The sequence below is a fragment of the Stegostoma tigrinum genome, chromosome 2, assembly GCF_030684315.1.
Source record: "Stegostoma tigrinum isolate sSteTig4 chromosome 2, sSteTig4.hap1, whole genome shotgun sequence".
NCBI classification, from domain to species: domain Eukaryota; kingdom Metazoa; phylum Chordata; class Chondrichthyes; order Orectolobiformes; family Stegostomatidae; genus Stegostoma; species Stegostoma tigrinum.
In genome coordinates this window covers 88,435,159-88,455,799 of record NC_081355.1, presented here as the reverse complement: position 1 = coordinate 88,455,799, position 20,641 = coordinate 88,435,159, and the positions used below count along the sequence as shown (strand labels likewise).

The following is a 20,641-nucleotide window of genomic DNA, read 5'->3' as shown; positions in this document are numbered from 1 at the left end:
ACCGAAAGACCTGGATAGAGTGGAAGTATAGAACTGGTTTCTACTCGTAGGAGTGACTAGTGTAGGGATTATAACAAGGTCAGCCAGGTGGACCTCACAGAATACAAGTTCACTGATTGGGGCCGTTAACCTGGCTAACAGATAAGAACAGGACTGTCACAGGTTCCATTCACTCAGAGCTGGCTCTGAGGGAGCTGGATCAGTGGGCTCTCCATGTCTAAATTAAAGGTGCCTTGGTGATGGGATACTGACCTCTATGGAGATATTTCAATGGCGATGAGAGTAAAGCTTGCCCCTGAAGAAATTCACTTGTAACGGTCGGCTTTGAGTTGCAGCAAGCATTTCCAGCTGGCGGTTGAGCTCTACACATTTGTTGATGACTTTCTCCATGGAGTACCAGGCTTCTCAGAATTCCTAATGCTCGTCTCTTGCTTGGCCTTCACAAAGCTGAACATAAGCTATGTATAGTTGCAACTGAGGTTAGAGGGATCCCAAAAGTATGCTACAATTAATACCCATAAGGGTTTGCACCAATACACTAGATTGGCATTTGGGGTATCATCAGCCTGTGCAATTCTTTTAGCAAATGGAGAACATATTACAAGGTTTACCCCAGGTTACCATTTATCTATATGACATGCAAATGATAGGGAAGACCAATAAGGAACACTTGAAGAACTCGAACGTAGTCCTTGGATATGTCTCTCAAGTGGGCCTAGGCCTTAGAAGGAAAAAAAAATGTTCCAGGTAGTCCAGGTGACCTACTTGGGCTACAGCAGCAACAAGACCGGGATACACCCAATGCAAGATAAAGCAAGGGTGATCAAAAGGCACTCCACCTCCCACATCTGTAACAGAGCTTAGGTCTTTCCTTGGGCTGGTGAATTATTAGGGAAAGCGCATATATAACCTGGCCTTCACCCTGGCACCTTTGCATGAATTCTTTCCAAAAAAAAAGGTCAGCCTTGGAATAGGGCCATGTTGCTAAGCTTAACTTTGGTGTAGGAACCACAGGAATGGCCCTGCATGGGTAAGGGACACGGTCAACGCGAGGGAAAGTCCAGTGACATAGAAAGTTCAGTAGGTGCAATAGTTCTGAACAAGTGTGTGGACCACATGAAAGCTGCAAACTCGCAGGCAGTGCAGGAGGAAAAAGGGTGCCCGGCTCCTCGACTAACTTTCCAACAATTTCAGAAACCATGGGTTCTCCCACTCTGCCAGGCTTTGGGATCAGAGACGAGCGATGATGCCTTAGCTGCCCGACGAGGAGAATGAATTTCTGCCAAAATGCTCCAGGCGCACCAAGGGAAGTTACTGCGCATTACATACGGTCCATATCAAAGTCAGAATCAGAGGAACCTGACCCAGGCTAAAATGCCTCAGGTCGAGCTACTAGTTCCATAAAAGGAGGCAGCTCCAGCCTGAGCTCCTCTGTTCCACTTGTTGTTCTTGCTCCTTTTTGTCCCTTCTCTCAGCCTCGGAAATCCGGCCCTGACTGCTGAGTCTCGGCCTCCAAAGCAGGGTCAGCACAGAAGCCAGTGGCAAACAGCGGCCAGAGCGGGGATGCCAGCAACCCAGTGCTGAGTGTGCCAGCAACCAGTGGTCCGGCCATTTGGAAGCCCCCGCGATGGTCTAGTGCAGAAAGCCTTTGGCGGAGTATGACTGTAATGTAACTTCTGTCGTCTTCTTTCCTCTATTCTGTAACTAAGGATTGTACCCAGTCAGTTTTTACCCAAAGATGGCACTGTAAGTAGAGAATTATGAACTTTTCACTGTAATCATTTGAGTACACATGACAATAAAGATAATTCAATTCAATGCTGAAAAAAAAAAGAACTGGCCAATGTCCTCAGACTTGTTTTGGGGGAGGGGGGGGGGGGGGCGGTGGTTTGGAATATAGTGATTGTAATGAAGTCAGCCAGGTGGACTTCACAGAATAGGAGTTCCCCAATTGAGGCTGTTAATCTGGTCCAATCAGGGAACGCTGGCTGACAGATAAGAACAATGTCAGAGGTTCTGCTCACTCAGAGATGGCTGTGAGGGAGCTCGATCAGTATCAAGTAATCTCCATGTGTGAATAAAGGGTGACTTGGTGGCGGAATACCAGCCTCTATTGTGTTATTTCAACTAGGATGCAAATGCACAGCCTCAGGTCGAAGGGGCAACACCTTAGAACTGAAATTCCTCCTCATCTCATCAGACAGAGGGTGGTGAAACTGTAGAACTCATCGCCACAGAAGGCTGTGGCAGCCAAGTAATTCAGTGTATTTAAGACAGAGACAGACAGAAAGGTTCTTGATTTTTTAAAGGGCTGAAGGGTTACAGGGAAAAGCCAAGAGATTGGGGTTAAGAAACACATCAGCCATGATCAAATGGTGAAGCAGACTCAACGGGCCCAATGGCCTAATTCTGCTCCTTTTTCTTACACACACAGTCTTATTCCAATGTATGACAACTGCGTGTTGCAGATATTCCGTGGTATTAGCAACTACATGAAAGTTAAATTAAGTTACTGAGATTGAAAAAAAATAAGGTACAAAAATATTTCTTTCATAAACTGGAGCAAAATGATCAAGAATAAAATTACATAACACTGATAAAATAGATTTAGCACAAATCCAAGAACTAACCAAATCTAATTAAATAGACCATCAAGAGAACAAATAGCTCCCAGTGTCCAATTATTGATGTAGCTACTAGAAACAACTTTTCAAGTTACAGCTGCATCAGCACAAGCTTCAATGCAGAATCCACATTATCTTTTGTTTTAGTAAAATATGGAAAACTGATGCAAGTGATGTAACAGTATTTGTCATCTAGAATCTAACTTCTTGTTATGTATTTTTTTCCCCTCTGCAGGCAGTCCAGAGATGTTTGTTCACTAGGTTGATCCCGGGACTGTGTCTTATGATGAACTGTGAAGTAGGTTCGGCCTATATGCACTGGAGTTTAGTAGAGTGACTGGTGACCTTATTCAGGCATACAGGATTCTTAGGTGACTTAACAAAGTAGATGTGAAGTGGTCGGTTTCCCTTTCAGAGACTAAGACCAAATGGCATTGGTGCATATACAGAACAAGCTGCCTGAGGAAGTGTTAGAGGTGAGTACAATTACAACATTTAAAAATATATAATTGGACAGGGAAATGGATAGGAAAGGTTTAAAAGGGATTTTAAAAAATAAATAAACAAATAACTAAATAAAAATCAGCCAAACAGAGGCCAATGGGACGAATTCAGATTAGAAACCTGGATCGGCATGAACGAGTTGGACCAAAGGGTCTGTTTCCGTACTGTTATCTCTATGGCATGATCTTGGAGTACGTTAGCCAGGTAGGATAGAGATTGAGGAATTTCCCTCTAGAAGGTGGTAAATGTGAGATTTTGTTTTAAATTAAAAGACGGCACATATACGTTTTAATTCCAGTTTCAGTCAAACCATTGCTCTCCTCCCTGTCAAGACTATTTAGAAATTTTAGGAGTGGAGAGGATATTTCCTCTTATGGGAGAATCCAGAGGTGGGAGTCACTGTTTAAAACTTCTGAATCACCCGATTAAAAAGAGAGGAGGTACAATTTTTCCCGAAGTTTGAGCATCTTCAGAAATATCTTCCTGCAAAATTGGTGGAAGCAAAGTAAGCAGAAATGTGGATAAGGCCATGATCTTATGTGAATAGTGGAGAATTGCTTACACCTGCTCCTAACATGTGAACGTTTATATGTCCATCATCTTCATCCTCACTGACATACACAAGCTCCCATAATGTACTGCATCAAACTGAAAAATCCACTCAGTTTTTGAAATTACCCTGCCATCTTACCCCAATTCACAATCAGAAATCTCTCCCAGTTCATATCCATATCTTCACAACATTCATGTCTGCCTGTAGCTTTTCATTTTCTCCCTTTGCCTTACTGATGCTGACAGGAGAGGTGGCAATTTCAGTCCAATTCCTTGAAACTCACTCCCTAAGCTCTTCATATTTATTTTTAATAAAGCATCTTTTAATGTAGTAAACAACTCAAGGCACTCAACAGAGTCATGCAAGGAGATATTGAAACAGATGACCCAAAGTTTGGTTAAAATGGAAGGAAATCTGGGTTGGTTGGAGAGAGAATTCTATAGGATGACCAATGGTGCCAGATTTTCTGAGGCTATTTGGTAATAGAGCTTTTTGCCCCACATGGTGACTGTCACCATGTCCTTGATTTTATCTCCCTTTGCAGACTTTGTAACTGCAAGTAACATTTGCGGCTGTGTGGATCTGTCTAGCACATGATCTGAACTGGCAGTACCAGTTTGGTGTAGGTCACATCACTAAAGGGAGAGTCTCACGTACAAGTCAAGGACCAGTCCCTTCCCCACGGTTTCATCAGCAATTCCCAGGGTGAAGTTTCCCTCATTCTTTTCCGCGAGAGGTCGTCAGCCTGGAATTTCAAGTCCTCGCAGCTAATGGCACAGCTGCCAAAAAGTCAAACAATTAAAGATCAGTGATATTTAAAAGGCTGAACTTGGAGGTATGCAGATTAAAGTGAGAATTAGATTTTATTGTCACTTGTACACAATTACAAGTACATGAGCACAGTGAAAAAATTGTACAAAGTCACCAGTTCCCATGCCATTTTAAAGTTAAATGCTACAGTCCTTCTTAGTATAAAATAATTCAGTTCATCATGACATAATATTTCAGTTATACACCTAATTTCTCAATTAGTGGCTTGGTGTCCATCTTCTTATTTGTGAAGCATTTGAACACTCCAAAAAAACATGAAAAGACTCAGTTAGATCAGCATTGCACCTTGCAACATACAATAAAGCACCATTTAAATGCAAGTTAAAAACTTTCAGGTTTGTCAAGAATCAGAATACAGAACATCTAGTAAACATATAGGTACATGGATGAAAGCAAGAGAGATTGTCAATGTGAGGCAGTGATTGAGACAAAAAAAATTAGAAAATTGTCAAATGTTAACAGAATGCCTGCATCCAATGGGGCAGCCTGAATCCAAAGGCAAGCATTTGAGCAAAGTGTTTTCAACTTCAACAGGGGATCAGATTAAAGATCATTCCAAAGCTTAGATAGAAAGCAGCAGCAGCAAATTCACAACAGAAATCAAATCTAAAATGTATAATGTAGACACAGATTTAAGATAGGTTGGTTTCCAGTCGGAGGACTCAAAACTGTGATAACTAACTATACGCCTCCTTTGTATCAGTAATCATCAACTCATCACAAGTACCAACACAAGCACAGAAATGTAATCAATATTGGAAAAGATAACAGTAATGGAACACAGCCCATGAGATTACTTAGCTGCAGCAGAATACAAAGCACAGCAGCATTGACAGTTTAACCTTGAAAAAAAGACAAACGATTAGTTTGTTTGTGCAGATGTACTGTTAACTGCTGCAGCTGTAAAACTCTTTCAAGAGCATGCTAAGCCCAAGATTTCATAAAAACATTCAAAGTTCAGACACTAAACTTGACAATATCCCCTTGTATTAGAATGCAGTTAGTAGGAAGTATATACAGAAACAAATCTAAGAAAATTACAGAGAAGTGAGAGGTGCTTATTCAGGGAGACAGTGCTGACACAATGAGCCTTCTACAGTGTAAAGGCTGTGTGATTAAACAAGATGTCAGAGAAGACCCAACAACCTAAATGGGTATAACAAAGATGGAAACAGGGAAAAAAAAATAAAACAGTTACAAATTTATGGAAAAAGAGACCACCAAAGCTAACTACCAAACAGAAAAATAAAGATATACTGAATAGTTCACGCTAAGATTTTATACATTATGTTATTTAGAATTTCAATAGGAGAGGATTAAAAAGTAATAAAAAAGGTGACTAACCTAATAGAAGGCTCAGCGGTGGACGACATGACGGAAGGGCACGGAGAATATCAAGCAGGCAAAGGTTGTGGTCTCTCATATACCGGGTATAGTCTGCAGCACCCTGTTTGCTACTCAGCTCTTGTAGTCTCCGTTTCTCAGAAGAGTCAGAGGTGTATTCAGCTAATGCTCGCAAACATGCCTAAAATACATACAGTTTGAAATAAAATCAACATCATGCATTAAAAGCAAAACAAAGTGAACAGTCCTCAAAAATAATAACTGTCATTCCATAAAGACTCTGACTTTCTGTAATCCCTCCCTGTTTTTGTTTCTAACTGGGGTTGTAGTATTAGAGTCAGCTAGGAGCCATTTTTCTATTCTTTTTCCTACTCTACGGCTTGAGTTTTACCTCTCCATACTATTTCTTTTCTTATCTTGCCATTCACTCTTCTATCTAATAAAGTTTTCTGAAACAGAAAAAGGTGTTTTTCAGTTTAATGCTGACAAATAATTTGGTGCAGTCTTTTGTCATCACTCTGGTACTCTGAGAAAATGTTGCAGTGTTTAAATGATGCATGTGCAGATTGATTCAAACAGCCCTAACTAGTTAGGAGCCATAAAACTGCTTTGTTACCATACTGTGTCACACAAGAGATGAGTTCTCTTTCCCTGGTCGTCTTCTGTGCTTGTTCTGGTTTCCTCAATATTTGTTTTTGTATTTGCATACATACAATCATCCCAGTCTCCCCCTCCCATTTTCTCCCCTCATGTTTTGGTCAGTTTTTTTCTTTATTTCACCATTAATTTATTTTACTCCATTTAGGGTCAAAGCTATGTTAATTTGAGCTCACTAATTGGTACATTACTACCTGCATTCCAGCATTGTTGCTTCAAAGACACTCCATTGCACTTTGTAGATATAAGTGCAAAAACCTTAAATCAAACAAAAGATTTGTAGCTCGAATTGGTTTGATATTTTGCAACTGTAACCATTTTTAAAATTCACTCGGGGTACATGGACATCACTGCCTGGCCAGCACTTTTATTGCCTAACCCTAGTTCCCCTTAAGATGGGCAACAAAATAAAACCAGTGAATAAAAAAAACAGCAAACTTTTAGAAGTGACCATAATCATCTGGTGAAATTGACTACAGTTTTTACATCAACTCAATGTGTGAAATAAGGTAAGGGTGTTCAAAAGGCACTGCCAGTCAATTCCTGCTCCACAAAGTGCACTGCTGAAGTCCTCATAGATGTTAAAGTTTAGATGAAGTTAACTCGGATCTTCAATAGCATATTCCACTATAAAATACCGCTAGACAACCTCTGGCCCTGAAAACTAATTTTATACTTTGTTGTCAAAATTGTTCTATAGGGGTTAAAATATTAAATTTATACAAATTAAATTTGGATGTTTCATCTTACTGGCTTGCTGTCTGAGAATTCATCAAAGCAATTCATTCTCTGGCAATCCCACTGACTTAACATTAGATTCAAACTTATGTCAGAAAACAAAATCAACCAAAAGGTCTCTAGACCACAGAAGACAGCTTCTTTAGGGTCAATATTGACGCACATAGTAGCCTAGATTTTGCTGTCATTTAACTTACAGCTCCGTACCCATTTCCCTTGTTTCTCTCATTTAGCCCTGGATAATTTTTTTAAAATTTTGTTCATGGTATATGGGTGTCACTGGCTAGGCTATCATTTATTGCTCACCCTTAATTGCCTACAGGGCAGTTAAGAGTCAAGTACATTGCCGTGGGTCTGAAGTTAAATATGGTTAGCACATTTTCTTCCCTTCCCAAACTATTAGTGAATGAGAGGAGTTTTTGAAATGACAATTGTCAGCAGCAACATAGTCACCGTTAGGCTAAATTTTTTAAAATTGGATTCAAATTCCAACACTTGTCATGGTACATGACACACTACCCCCAAAATGTATGTATGAAACACCAGGATAAAAAGGAGCATCCAAGTTGGGCAATGATAAGTTTGATCACTCTGTGGTTGATGCTATCTCATCCCCTCACCCCGAAGAGCTACAAACAGATTTTACATATATTCATGTATTTTTACAAATATGAAAATCTCAACTGGGTTATTTGGGTTTTCCTAGTTTGTGTTTATGTTATTGAAATGACACATTGAAATATCATCCTTGTTCTCACAGGCAAGATGAATTAGTTGCTGGGCTATAGACCAATGACACAATTACTAATGCTGTTAAAAATACAACATAAAACTATTATTGTATCATCACTGCATGCTGCTATAGGTGTTTAGCAGCACTACGACACAGAGAATGACCTCAGAACTTCAACAACTTGTGCAAATACCTTTTTGGGAACTGATCGTATCTCGAGGCACCAAGTCAGAATGAATTGCAGCGTACTTCTCTTCGGCATATATTCAGGCAAGTGAGCACCTTAAAAAAAAATATTATTTTTGTAAGCCTTGTAAAAATAATTCACATATACATTTCAAAGCAACTGTTTGCAACTCAACTTCCACCAGGTGACAAAATATAACTTTTCTGTAATTACAGCAGCAAATTCACGTCCACATTTCCAAATCAGTTACACTTGAGAAATGTTTTGGAGTTATCTTAAAAAGGTTTTTAAGTTTATGAAACCAAATCGGCTGACATGCAAAATCAACCCAAGTGAAAGCTATATAATTATACATTTCAAAAAATGTACGTGATAGGTTTGTTAGCCTGGATCAACTTGTTGCCATAACATTGTCATATCACATTTGGAAGGCATTTAGTTAAAATCAAAGCAGTAGGCCACATCCTGAAACATGATGTGGAAACAAAAGAAAAAACACTCTGGATGCTGGTGACCTGAAATAAAAACATTAAAAAAAGGTGCAAAACCTCAGCAGGTCTGGTAACATCTGTAGAGAGAAAGCAAATTAATGTTTCAAATCTTCCTGTGAACCCTGCCATATCCAGATAAATGTGGAGTTGCTGGTATTGGCCTGGGGTGGACAAGGTCAGAAATCACACAACGCCAGGTTAAAGTCCAACAGGTTCATTTAAAAAAACAGAAACTTTCAGAGCCTCACTCCTCCTTCAGATGTGCAAGGCTCCAAAAGCTTGTGTTTTCAAATAAACCTCTTGGACACTAACTTTGTTCTGTGCAACATCCAAAAACGAGGAAGAATAAATCACAGTGGTCGAAACATTTGGAACCAGAGATCTAAGGTGCTTGCTCCAGCAAAGAATTCGACACCAGTGTCATATACACAATTATGCTCCCTATCCCAGAACATTTAGTAAAAGGAAGACATCTATTCAATTTTCATGCAATTTAATACTATTTCCTTTGCCCATGGGTGCCTTTTCCAGATATGCCAACTGGTTTGCCTAAAATATTCAAATTAATTGCTCAGTTACCATATTTTGCAGGCTGTGGCCTAGTGCTTTACAAAGTAAATCATTAGTGAACTTTCATTTTCTATTATAAACTGGCTGACAATTGACTTGACATGTTAGTTTAAACAGGGGAGGATGCATAATTATATCTATAGAAGCACTATTGAAATCAAACACTTAATTTGTTGCAAGTTGAATCTGTTGAATTGACATGGAGGACAAGTGACGTGTTTAAATAAAAATCCAATTTAATTTTATTTGTGTCCAACTTATACTAAACAGCTTAAGCTGATATGGAGCATGTGACATTCGTACAATGTAGGTGCCATGCAGTGACAATTACCTTCTTAACAAGAGGATTAGCCATCACCCTTTATGTTCATTAGCATCACTATCACCCAATGCCAACTAACACTCTGGTGCGTAATCACTGGTCAGAAACTGAACTGGATGAGCCATATGAATGCTGAGGTTACAACAGCAGGAATGGAGGGTAGGAATTCTGTAGTATGTAACTTAACTCAACTGCATAGTCACCGTAACTCACCCATCAGCAATATACTCAAGCAGTCACAACACCTACTGTATTTGTATTGACATACGGGGAAGTTGAACAGGTACAGAAAGAAAGTAGGAAAACACTTATAGAAGCCCCAATAGAAAGGAAAGTGACAGAAATTATGGCATCTAGGATTCCAAAGTTATACAATAGGCACAGAAGTTAAAGGATTTTACCCCCAAAATAACTGATACATGCTTCTACGCACAAAAAGCCATCACCCTAAACACATCTTCCACAGACTGATGGGGTCACAAACGATGTGTTACAAAATTGCAGATGCACAAAGCCAGATATATTTAACCAGGCAATTTACTGCATCTTGACTATTGATCCCAAATTTAAATTTAACAATTGACATGGCTTTCATTATAATAAGAATCACAATATTTATCCAAGGGTAATAACTTCTAAAACCACACAGATTCAAACTGATGATTCCACCATCTATCACCCAAGTTTTGTTTTGGATCCCAGCTAGATGAGTATTCCTTTGTTGACAAATTTAAGACTATTCTCTTCCTGTTGCAGCCTCCCCAGGACCAGAGCAGCTCCCTTCTCTTTCCACCAACAAACTCCTCCAGACTTGCTGCCTCTTTACACCTGCCCTATTGCAGCCACATCATTCTTGCATCTTCCCACTGAGACATACCCACATTGTACCTAGCTATAGACCCTCTTAGCCTTGACACAGGACAGCTGCACACTCCCCAGGCCACACTCAGTCCCCAACAGATACTCTGCTAACAGTACCCTCACCGCTAACATTTACTCTCCTTGTTGTTGGTTGCTCCTTTAATCAGAAACTGATCTGTTCACTGTGAACAGGAGCCACAACCAGCCGTAGGCTGTGTATTTCAAATTCTCCAGCATCTGCAGTTCCTAACTATCTCTGAAACTATTCCCTACCATGCTAGTTATCACTGTCACTTTCTTCTGATAAGTCACCAGCCCCCCGTCAGTGAATTTTCAGGACTCTAGGGGTAAATTCTGTGGTGTATTTGGAGGACTGCTCCTCATATCTCAAAGCCTATCCAACATCTACAGGGCACAAGTCAGGATGAGCGCAGCATAACAACATCGAGGACAAAGGCAGCGCCTGGCTCCCTATCCCAGCAATTTGCCTGACTAGCACTCCAACCATCACCTTTACAAAACAAACAAACGAACAAGCCCTCCACCATGAAGGCAGTGTCAGGAGTAAGTACCATCTACAAGATGCACTATGGAAACTCATCAAGGCTCTTTCAAAAGCACCTTTTAAAGACAGCCTCTACAAGCTAAAAGGATGAGGGCGGCAGACGCACAGAAGCACTACCATCCGCACATCATCCCAACTTTAAACTGTGATGTCATTTCTTCAGTGATGATGGATCAAGGTCCTTGAAAATCCTTTCTATCAGCACTGCTGGTATAACCACATCACAAGGACTATAGCATTTCATAAAGTCAGCTCACCACCACCAAGGAAAATTAGGGATGGACAGTTAATGCTTGCTTACCAGTAATGCCCACATCCCCAAAAAAAATTAAAACACTAATCTATTTATAAAAGAATAAATAAGAGGGATTTCCATTAAAATGTCATCACGCGATTACCTTCTTAATTTGCAAAAAAAAACATATCCTGGAACAAGGTTTCATGAACCCGATCTCAACTGTGGAAGCCAATGCATCGTATTGATTCATGGAACATTGTTGACCATGCCAGCATTTATTGCCAATCCTGAAGGAATTTCCCTCCTCGGACCTGCAGGTGTGCATGAAGCCCAGGTTTCAGAGTGAGCGCGGCATCAGGGGACACCATGCAGCATTCGCGAGGCAAAGTGGGACGTGGATAGCATGTATATAAAAGTGGTCACACTGCAGGTTCAGACTCCACAGGCAGGAAGGGAATGGGTGACCATCAGGCAAAGCAGGAGAGCTAAGTAATCTCCTGGGGCTATTTTCCTCCAAAGCAGATACGCCGTTTTGGATACGGTTGACGGGAATGGCCTCTCAGGACATAACAGCAACAATCAAATTCACGATACTGTAGTTAGCTCTGCTGCAAAAGGGAGGGAGAAATAGGCATAGAAATGCTATAGTTACAGGGGATTCACTCATAAGGGGAATAGATAGGTACTTCTGAGGTCGCAAAGGGGTGCCCAGAATGGTGTGTTGCGTCCCTGGTACTAGGGTCCTGGATGTCTGAATGGTTGCAGGATATTTTGGGGGATCAAACTGCCAATGGTCACGGTACACATCAATACTAATGACATACTTTTTTTTAACAAACCTATGAGGTTCTAAAAGCAGAATACAGAGAACTAGGAGGAGAGTTGAGATGTAGGACCTCAAAGATAGTTATCTCAGGAGTGCTAACAGTTCCACGAACAAGGCAGAGCAGAAACAGCAGGATATATAGGATAAGCATGTGATTGAAAAGATTGTTTGATGGCAAGGTTTTCAGATTCGTTGGCCATTTGGCACTGGTTCTGAGAGAAGTTGCATCTGTACAGCCTGGGACAGGTTACACTTGGACAGGACCAGGACTGATGTTCTTGAGAGCATATTTGGTAGAGGTAGAAATCAGGTCAAATATGACTAAGAGCACGCAGTGAAATGTTTCTTTAAAAACAGCAGGTATATGTTCTGAAATGCATATGTTTCAATGCAACCCATATAACTGGCAAGGTAGATGCACTCAGTGTTGGTTAATACTTGGAACTATGACATGATTGTGAATACAGAGACTTGGCCCAAAAGAGGGACAGGACTGGCAGGTGATATCCCAGGATTTAGATCTTTCCGGTGTGATAGAAAGGGGTGTAAAAAGGGGTTGAGGAGTTGCATAACTGGACATGTGTAACGAGGCAGTATGGGTAGAACTCAGGAAGAGGAAAGATGAAATCACAGTGCTCGGGGTATACTACAGGCCTCACACCAGCCAGTGGCAGATAAAAGGAGAGAACATGTGGATAGATTTTAGAAAGATATATAAAAAAAAATCAGAGTTGTTGTGGTTGTAATTTTTAACTTCCCCTGTATTGACTGGGACTCACTTTGTGCTTGGAGCTTGGTGGAGCAGAATTTGTAAGGACCATTCAGGAGGGTTTTTTGATACAACATGTAAAATCAGCCAAACACGGAAAGGGATTATTTTGGATCTAGTTTTGGGAAATGAGCCCAGGCAGGTAAGTGAGGTTTCAATGGGGGAGCATTTCAGGAGTAGTGACCATAATACCACGAAATCTAAGATACTCATGAATAAGGATAACAGCAGTCCAAGTGAAGGCATTAAATTGGGGGAAGGAGAACTACAACAATATTAGGCAGGAACAAGAGAACTTTGATTGGAGGCACCCGTTTGAGGGTAAATCTATGTCAGACATGTGGGAGTATTTCAAATGGCAGTTGATAAGAGTCCAGAAGAGACACATTCCTGCGAGAATGAAGGAAAGTTTTGGCAAGTTATGTGAACCCTGGATGACCAGTGGCGTTATGACCTTGGTCAAAATAGAAAAGAAAAAGGAAGCAATTGTAAGGTCTACAATGGTGGAAACTGAAAGCCCTAGAAGTACATCAGCAAAGTAGGAAAGAACTTATGCAAGAAATTCAAAGGGCTAAAAAAGGAGTCATAGAAAGTTGTTAGCAAACAGGTTTAATGAGGAGAATCCCAAGGTTTTTTTTTAATACATATATAAAAAGCAAGACGATAGCTAGGGAAAGGGTTGGCCCACTCGAGGACAAAGGAGGGAATGCGTGTAGAGCCAGATGAGGTACGTAAGGTTTTAAATGAATACTTTGTATCGGTATTCACCAAAGAGAAGGAATTGGAGGATGATCTCAGGGAAGGGAGTGTCGAATGTCTAAGCCAAGATAGATAAGTTCCAGGGTTCTGATGGGACATCTCTCAGAATATTGAAAGAGGGAAGAAAACAAATTGCTGGAGCATTGACAGACATCTTTATATCCTCTTTGGCCACAGGTGAGGTCCCAGAGAAAAGCTAGTGATGCCCCTACTGCTTAAAAAGATAACAGGGATAATCCAGGAAATCACATGCCTGTGATCCTAACATCAGTGGTAGGGAAATTATTGGAAAAAAGGTTCTCAAGGACAGGATCTATAAGCATTTAGAAGGAAATGGACTGATTAGCAATAAACAGCGTGGATTTGAGCGGGGGCAGGTTGTGCCTCACTAACCTAATCACGTTTTTTGAAGTGGTGACCAAAATGATTTGATGAGGGAGAAACCATTGATGTCGTCTCCATGAACTTCAGAAAAGCCTCTGATAAATGTCCCTCATGGCAGGCTGGTACACAAAAGGTAAAGTGACAGGATATCAAGGTAAGCTGGGGAGATGGATATAGAACTAGATTAGTTATAGGAGACAGAGGGTAGTGGTGGAAGGATGCTTTACGGAAAGGAGGGCTGTGAATAGTGGTATTCCACAGGCATCAGTGCTGAGACCTCTGCTGTTTGTGATCTGTATAAACTACTTGGAGGAAAACATAACTGGTCTACTTCGTAAGTTTTCAGATTGGAGGAGTTGCGGATAGCAAGGAAGACTGTCAGAGGAGACAGCAGAATGTAGATCAGTTGGAGGCAATGGGAAGAAAAATGGCAGATGGAGTTTAATCCCGACAAATGTGTTAGGTGGTACATTCTAGAAGGTCAAGTACAGATGGAAATTATATGGTGAATGGCAGAACCCTTAGGAGTATAGATATGCTGAGGGATTTAGGTGTGCAGGTCAACAGATCACTGAAGGTGACAGCACAAATAGACAAAGTAGTTTAACTCGTCTTATGGCATGCCTGCCCTCATTGCAAGGAGCATTGAGTATTCAGGACAGAAAATTATACTGCAGCTTCAGCTATGAAGAAAGGTTGGATAATCTGGGCATGCTTCCACTGAAGTGAAAGAGGTTGAGGGGAATCTGATAGAAGTTTAAAACATTGTGAATGGCATGGATACAGTGGAAAGTATAAGGTTTTTCTCCCCAGGGTGGAAGATTCAATTACCAAGGGACACAGGTTCAAGGAGGAGGAGGAGGAGGAGGAGGAGGAGAATAGTTTAAAAATGATATGCAAGGCATGTTTTCAACACCAAGTGATGAATGCCCAGAACACACTGCCAGAAGGGGTGTTGAAAGCAGACGCAATAGCAGCATTCAGGAAGCTACATTCAAGTTGAATACACAAACAGGAAGGGAATAGAGGGACACGGATCCTGTAAGTGAAGACAGTTTTAATACGGAAGGGCAAAAATGTGTCGGCGTAGGCTCGGACGGCCAAAAGACCTGTTCCTGTGCTGTTTTGTTCTTTGCTCCTCTTTGAATTTGTACTCAGCTTGTATAGAACAGTGCCAAGAAGACAGAAGAAAACAAAAAAACCTGTCAATGCAAAGGTATCAAAATTAATGAAAACAAAAATTCTTGGATAAGATTGTTGGTACTTAAAGTTAACAAGGCACCGGGACCACATCAGATGCATCCAAGGATCTTGAAGGAAGCAAAGGTTGAAATTGCAGAGACACTGGTGGCGATCTTTCAGCGTTCCCTGCTGGGGGGAGGTGCCAGAAGACTGGAGAGGTCCCAACAATATGGCCTTGTTCAAAACGAGTTGCAAGGCTAATCCCAGCAGTTAGTTAGTTCAACGTCAGTCGTGGGAAACTTTTGGAAACATTTATTCCTGATGGGATTAGTAGTCATATGGAAACAGGTGGGCCGATTAAGAAGAGTCAGCACGAATTTATAAAACAGAAATCAGGTTTAACAAACTGGAGTTTTTTTTGAAGATGCAACAGAAAAGGTTCAACAGAGGCTACAAAGAATGCAGTGTACAAGGATTTTCAGAAGATGTTTGATACAGTACCTCACAACAGACAGGAAAAGTTTAGGACTTGGTGTAAAAGGGTCAGTAGCAATATGGATACAAAGGAAAACAAAAAAATACTGAGTGTTAGAAAACAAAGAGTAATGGTCAATGAATATTCTCTAGGCTGGAGGAACAACTGTGGTGGAGGCTGTTATTGAGATATTGCTCTTCCTGAAAAATATTAATACAAGTGATCTAAACGGTGGAAAGCAGGGGATAATTTCCAGGTTGGCAGATGATACTAAAATTTGGAAGAATTGTAAACTGGGAGGAGGAGGATATATAGTGTGGAACTTCAAAAGGACATTGTCAAGTTGGTGGAGCAGGCAGATAGGTAGCAGATGAAGTTCAATGTACAGAAGTGCGAGGTGGCACACTCTAGTTGGTAGAACACTGAAAGACAATATAAAATAGGGAGTACATTTCAAATGGAATGCAGGAGCAAAAGGACGTGGTATACATGTGCACACATCACTGAAGGCAGCAGGACAGGTGGAGACAGAAGTAAATAAATCATGTAGTGTTCTTGGCTTTATTAAGAGGGGCATATAGTACATGCACAAGGAGGTGATATTGAACTAGTAAAAGACACTTGTTCAATTTCAGATGGAGTACTGTGTACAGTTCTGGGTGCCACATTATAAGAAGAATGCAAATGTGAGTGACTAGAAGTGGTTTAAGGAATGAGAAACCTCAGCTATGCAGATTGCTTGAAGAAGTTAGGATGGTTCTCCTTGGATTGAGGAAAGGTCAGAAGAAGAGATCTAGCTGATGTTTTCCAAATCATAACAAGGGCTGAACAGAGTAGATAGGGTGAATCTGGTTCTACATGTAAAAGAAACAAGAATGAGAGGAAATAGTTTTAAAGTAATGTGCAAATGAAGCAAAGGTGATGTGAGAAGACAACTTTTCTCCCCACACAGCCAGTTGTTGGGTATGGAATGCATTCTTTGAAAATATGCTGGAAGCAGCTTCAATTGAAGCATTCAAGAGAACAATGAATTTATTTTTGGATAGTAACAATGCGCAGGAGAAGAAAGGCAGAAGACTGGTTAACAGAGCTAATACAGATATGACGAGCTGAAAGGCCACACTAATAATTCTGCGATTCTGAACTCAGCCTGCGAAAGAAGCTTTTTATAAACACTACCTTGTGAGGATAGCTGTCTCTTGTTTCTTCTCACAGTAGAGAGGTTTTACTCTACTCATTATTCTGTCTTCATTTCAGATCCTTTCCCAAATCCCATCTTTTGAATTAGTCTTTGGTCACTATTTCAGACCCCTTTTGTCTACAACCTGGTTTTTTGTTCCTATAATGCATCCTCCTCATTTTTGTAACCTGTTCCAAGATATGTTGGTATTAATGGCACTATCAACAAGTTTGTTGTATTTTCAAGTTGTCATGCTACAACCATCCTTTAAAAAGATGCAGAAATGCAAAAATTATTGAAATATTTCAAATTTACAGAACAAAGCATAATATCAATGGCTACTTAAAAGTAGATTTTAGGATTTGCACCTGCTTTCACAAGCCATGCACTTTAAACATGATGGTGTTGTATAGATACTGTCAAGCATCTGGGTGATAAAGGCATTTTTATCAAATTCACTGCCAGATTTTGCTCATCAAATCAGTTTAAAACAAGCTGTCAGCTACAAATTTTCCAACAATAACAAACCAATGGAAATGTACCAGTCACCAATTTGGGCAGAAGCTGCACTTGCACAGGCCCCCTGACTGTCAAAAATAATTCAGGATGTTTTACAAAGGGTGTTAATTCAGCCAGAGGGTAATGATATCATTTAGAAAGACAGTGTAATGAACTTAAAAAGTGAAACTGCACTATAGGACAACATAAATCATTCATTCAGTCACATGAAAGACTTTCATTTTCAGATACCTTTTTTCTTATTGTTTGGTATAATGCTTATTTCAACCACATGGTCCTTCTTGTTTGCAAGCCCAAGCCTCTGAATTAGTTCTTCCACCTCACTCTTGCTATTAGGACATATAACACTGAAAGCATCTCCAGGTTCATACGTCATTGAGGTTTTCTGCAAAATAAGAAAAGATCCACAGATAACATAAGACTTTATTTCCCCTGACTAAGGTGGCGGTGCAGGGTTTGCTGTGTAACAATATTATGAGGATTTGTATGACATGGCTGGACTGTATTTCATCATAAGGCAAATTTGCTAACATTATCCTCCTGTAGATCTGTCGGGCCTAATTGACTAGTGCGGCAGAGGAAAGCCACTAAGGAGACAAATGAGGAGAAGCTCTTCTGCAGTGTTCCGGTGAACCACAATACCAGCTAAAAGGAAGAGAGTACCTCATTTTCAGTTTAGGCACTTTACAGTCTTCTGAACTCCACATGAAATTCAACAATTTCAGCCAAAGAACATTCTCTGCTTCCTTCCCACTCCAGCCCCAGCCCATGTCTGGATTTCTTGGTTTTGCTTTCAGCCCAGTTTAGGAATATAGAAAGAAGAGTAGGCTATTCCAACCCCTCAAACCTTTTCCACTATTCAATGAAATCATGGCTGATCTGTGGCCTAACTTCATATACCAACCTTTAGCACATATCCCTTAATATCTTTGCTTCACAAAAAATATCCATTTCAGATTTGAAATTAATAACTGATCCAGCATCAGCTGTCATTTATGGAAGAGAGTTCCAAACATCTCGCATCTGTGCGCAGAAGTGCTTCCTAACATCTCTCCTAATGGTCTGGGCCTAATTCTCTGACAATGTCGATAAGTTCTAGAGTCCTCATCTAATAGGGATACTTTATCGATGCTGTCTTTTTCTTTTAATATCTGGAAGACTGATCAGATTGCCCTTAACTTTCTAAATTATAGACATAAAGGCCTAACAGGGGACAAACGCACTGCTATTAGCAACAACTCTTGGCCAGGAACTTTTATGATCCAGTGATAATGTCCCTACCTTTAAGTCAGGAGACCCAGGTTCAAGCTCCACTTCCTCCAGGAGGTACATCATAAACTTGTCAAACAGATTGATTAAAAATATCTCTCTGGGCCTCCTCCACTTCTCAACAACCAGTAGCCCTCCCGGTGCTTTTAGTATTTTATAATAACAGGTCAATTAACTATTGCATTTATTTACTAGGTCTATCTAGGTTACAGCAAGTCATACTTACTGTGACCATCCTATGAATCTTTCATGGCAAGCAGCAAAATTTCAATGTTGTAAAATGTATAAAACAATATAAATAAAATAAATTACTTAGTGCTTGGAACCTGAGGAGGCCTTGGTGTACAGGTTCATAGTTCCTTGAAAGTGGAGTCACAGGTAGACAGGGTAGTGAAGAAGGCAGTTGGTACGCTTGCCTTTATTGGTCAGTGCATTGAGTATAGGAGTTGGGATGTCATGTAGTAGCTGTTCAGGGAAATGATTCGGCCGCATTTAGAGTGCTGCGTTCAGTTCTGGTCTCCCTGCTATAGGGAAGGTGTTGTTGAGCCTGAAATGGGTTCAGAAAAGGCTTACAAAGCATCATGCCAGGATTTAAGGATTTCAGCTATAGGGAGAGGCTGAACAGGCGGGGAGGGGGTAGCTATTTTCCCTGCAGCAGAGATTCAGGAGTGACCTTCAAGAGCTTTACAAAACCATGAGGGGCATGGATAGGGTGAATAGCCAAGGTCTTTTCTCCAAGGTAAGGGTGTCTAAAGCCAGACAACATAGGCTTAAGCGGAGACAGGAAAGATTTAAAAAGAGACCGAAGGGGCAATTTTTTTCATGCAGAGTGTGGGGCGTGTATGGAATGAGCTGCCAGAGGAGGTTGGTACAATTACAACATTTAAAAGGCATCTGGACAGGTACAAACATAACTGCTTCTACCCATATGGCCTCACGTGATGATCTTCCCAAGTTGGAAAGGTTTCGCGGAATATGGGCCAAAACGCAGGCAAAATGGGACTAGATTAGTTTGGCAAACCTGGTCATCAGGGACAAATTGAACCAAAGGATCTGTTTCTGTGCTCTATGACTCTAAAGTGCTCTTTACACTGCTGCAGGTTCGAACGATGGGAGGAGGTTACTTCAGACGAGCTGCAGTCAGAGCTGTGAACAAAGGGAGAATCAGCTGGCAACATACAACTGACTGTTCACTGACCTGTGGAATGGTAACAGGTTGTCAAAGACTTACTCCCTGCAAATAGCTGAGGCTTGCCCTTTGATAGCTGTCCAGCTTGTGTGTAAGAATGTTTGATTACATGCCATCACACATTCTGGCTTTTAACCACAAAGTTACAGACTTTCTAAGCATGAACCAGGTGCCCTGTGCCTCCTGTAAGCAAGTGAAACTAAACAAGTATCTCGAGAGGAGAAAAAAAAAATCAACAAGCAGCAAGTACCAAAGGATCATTTCAGCAAACCCTGAAGACAGGGACCATTAACCCCCTTCCCATTCTCCCTCCATCCACAACACCAATTCTTTTTTAATCTGTATGTATAGGTGTAGTTTTAAAAAGGGCATTAGAACTTTAACTAGTAAAGTCATATGTTGATGGTTCATAACTATTTATTAGTAGCTATATTTTATTTTTAAAATAGTCAGTCATTCTTGTCAAGTACAAAAACCTGGTTCAAGTTTTCTGTCAACCTCAGTCTAATTGACAGGTAAATCAGGGAATTTTGCATGCTTTCATGAAAACTTTCACTTTTATGAGGATTCTGAGAACTGCAGGGCCTGATTTCCAGCACACTACCCTAGTGAAGTGAGACACATCCCAACATTCCTTGTTATAGGGCATTCAGATGAGATAGAGACGCCCATACAAGAGGAGGGGCATCACAATATTGTACAAGAAATCATTTAAAAGCAGTAAGGAGGGATTATATCATTGAAAAATCAAGTGCGGCCATATGGGTAGAAGCAGGAAGCACCGAAGTGTGAACACACTGTTGAGTGTCAGGGAAAAAGATGATCAAATCTCAGAGAAATGCAAGAATAATGAAGTATTAAAAGTAGAAAG

At 40.6% G+C, this 20,641-nt stretch overlaps 1 protein-coding gene across 3 annotated transcripts in view; it reads right to left on the bottom strand.

The window, feature by feature from the left end:
- mtrr (5-methyltetrahydrofolate-homocysteine methyltransferase reductase) overlaps positions 1-20,641 on the bottom strand; it is a 72,771-nt gene that overhangs the window by 32,450 nt on the left and 19,680 nt on the right. For all 3 annotated transcript variants that reach the window (XM_048523381.2, XM_048523398.2, XM_048523390.2), the window contains exons 7-9: positions 17,544-17,697; positions 8,178-8,266; positions 5,857-6,037 (exon numbers count right to left, since the gene is read on the bottom strand). In XM_048523381.2, the coding sequence (XP_048379338.1) occupies positions 5,857-6,037; positions 8,178-8,266; positions 17,544-17,697 (424 nt within the window). The remainder of the gene's footprint in view (positions 1-5,856; positions 6,038-8,177; positions 8,267-17,543; positions 17,698-20,641) is intronic.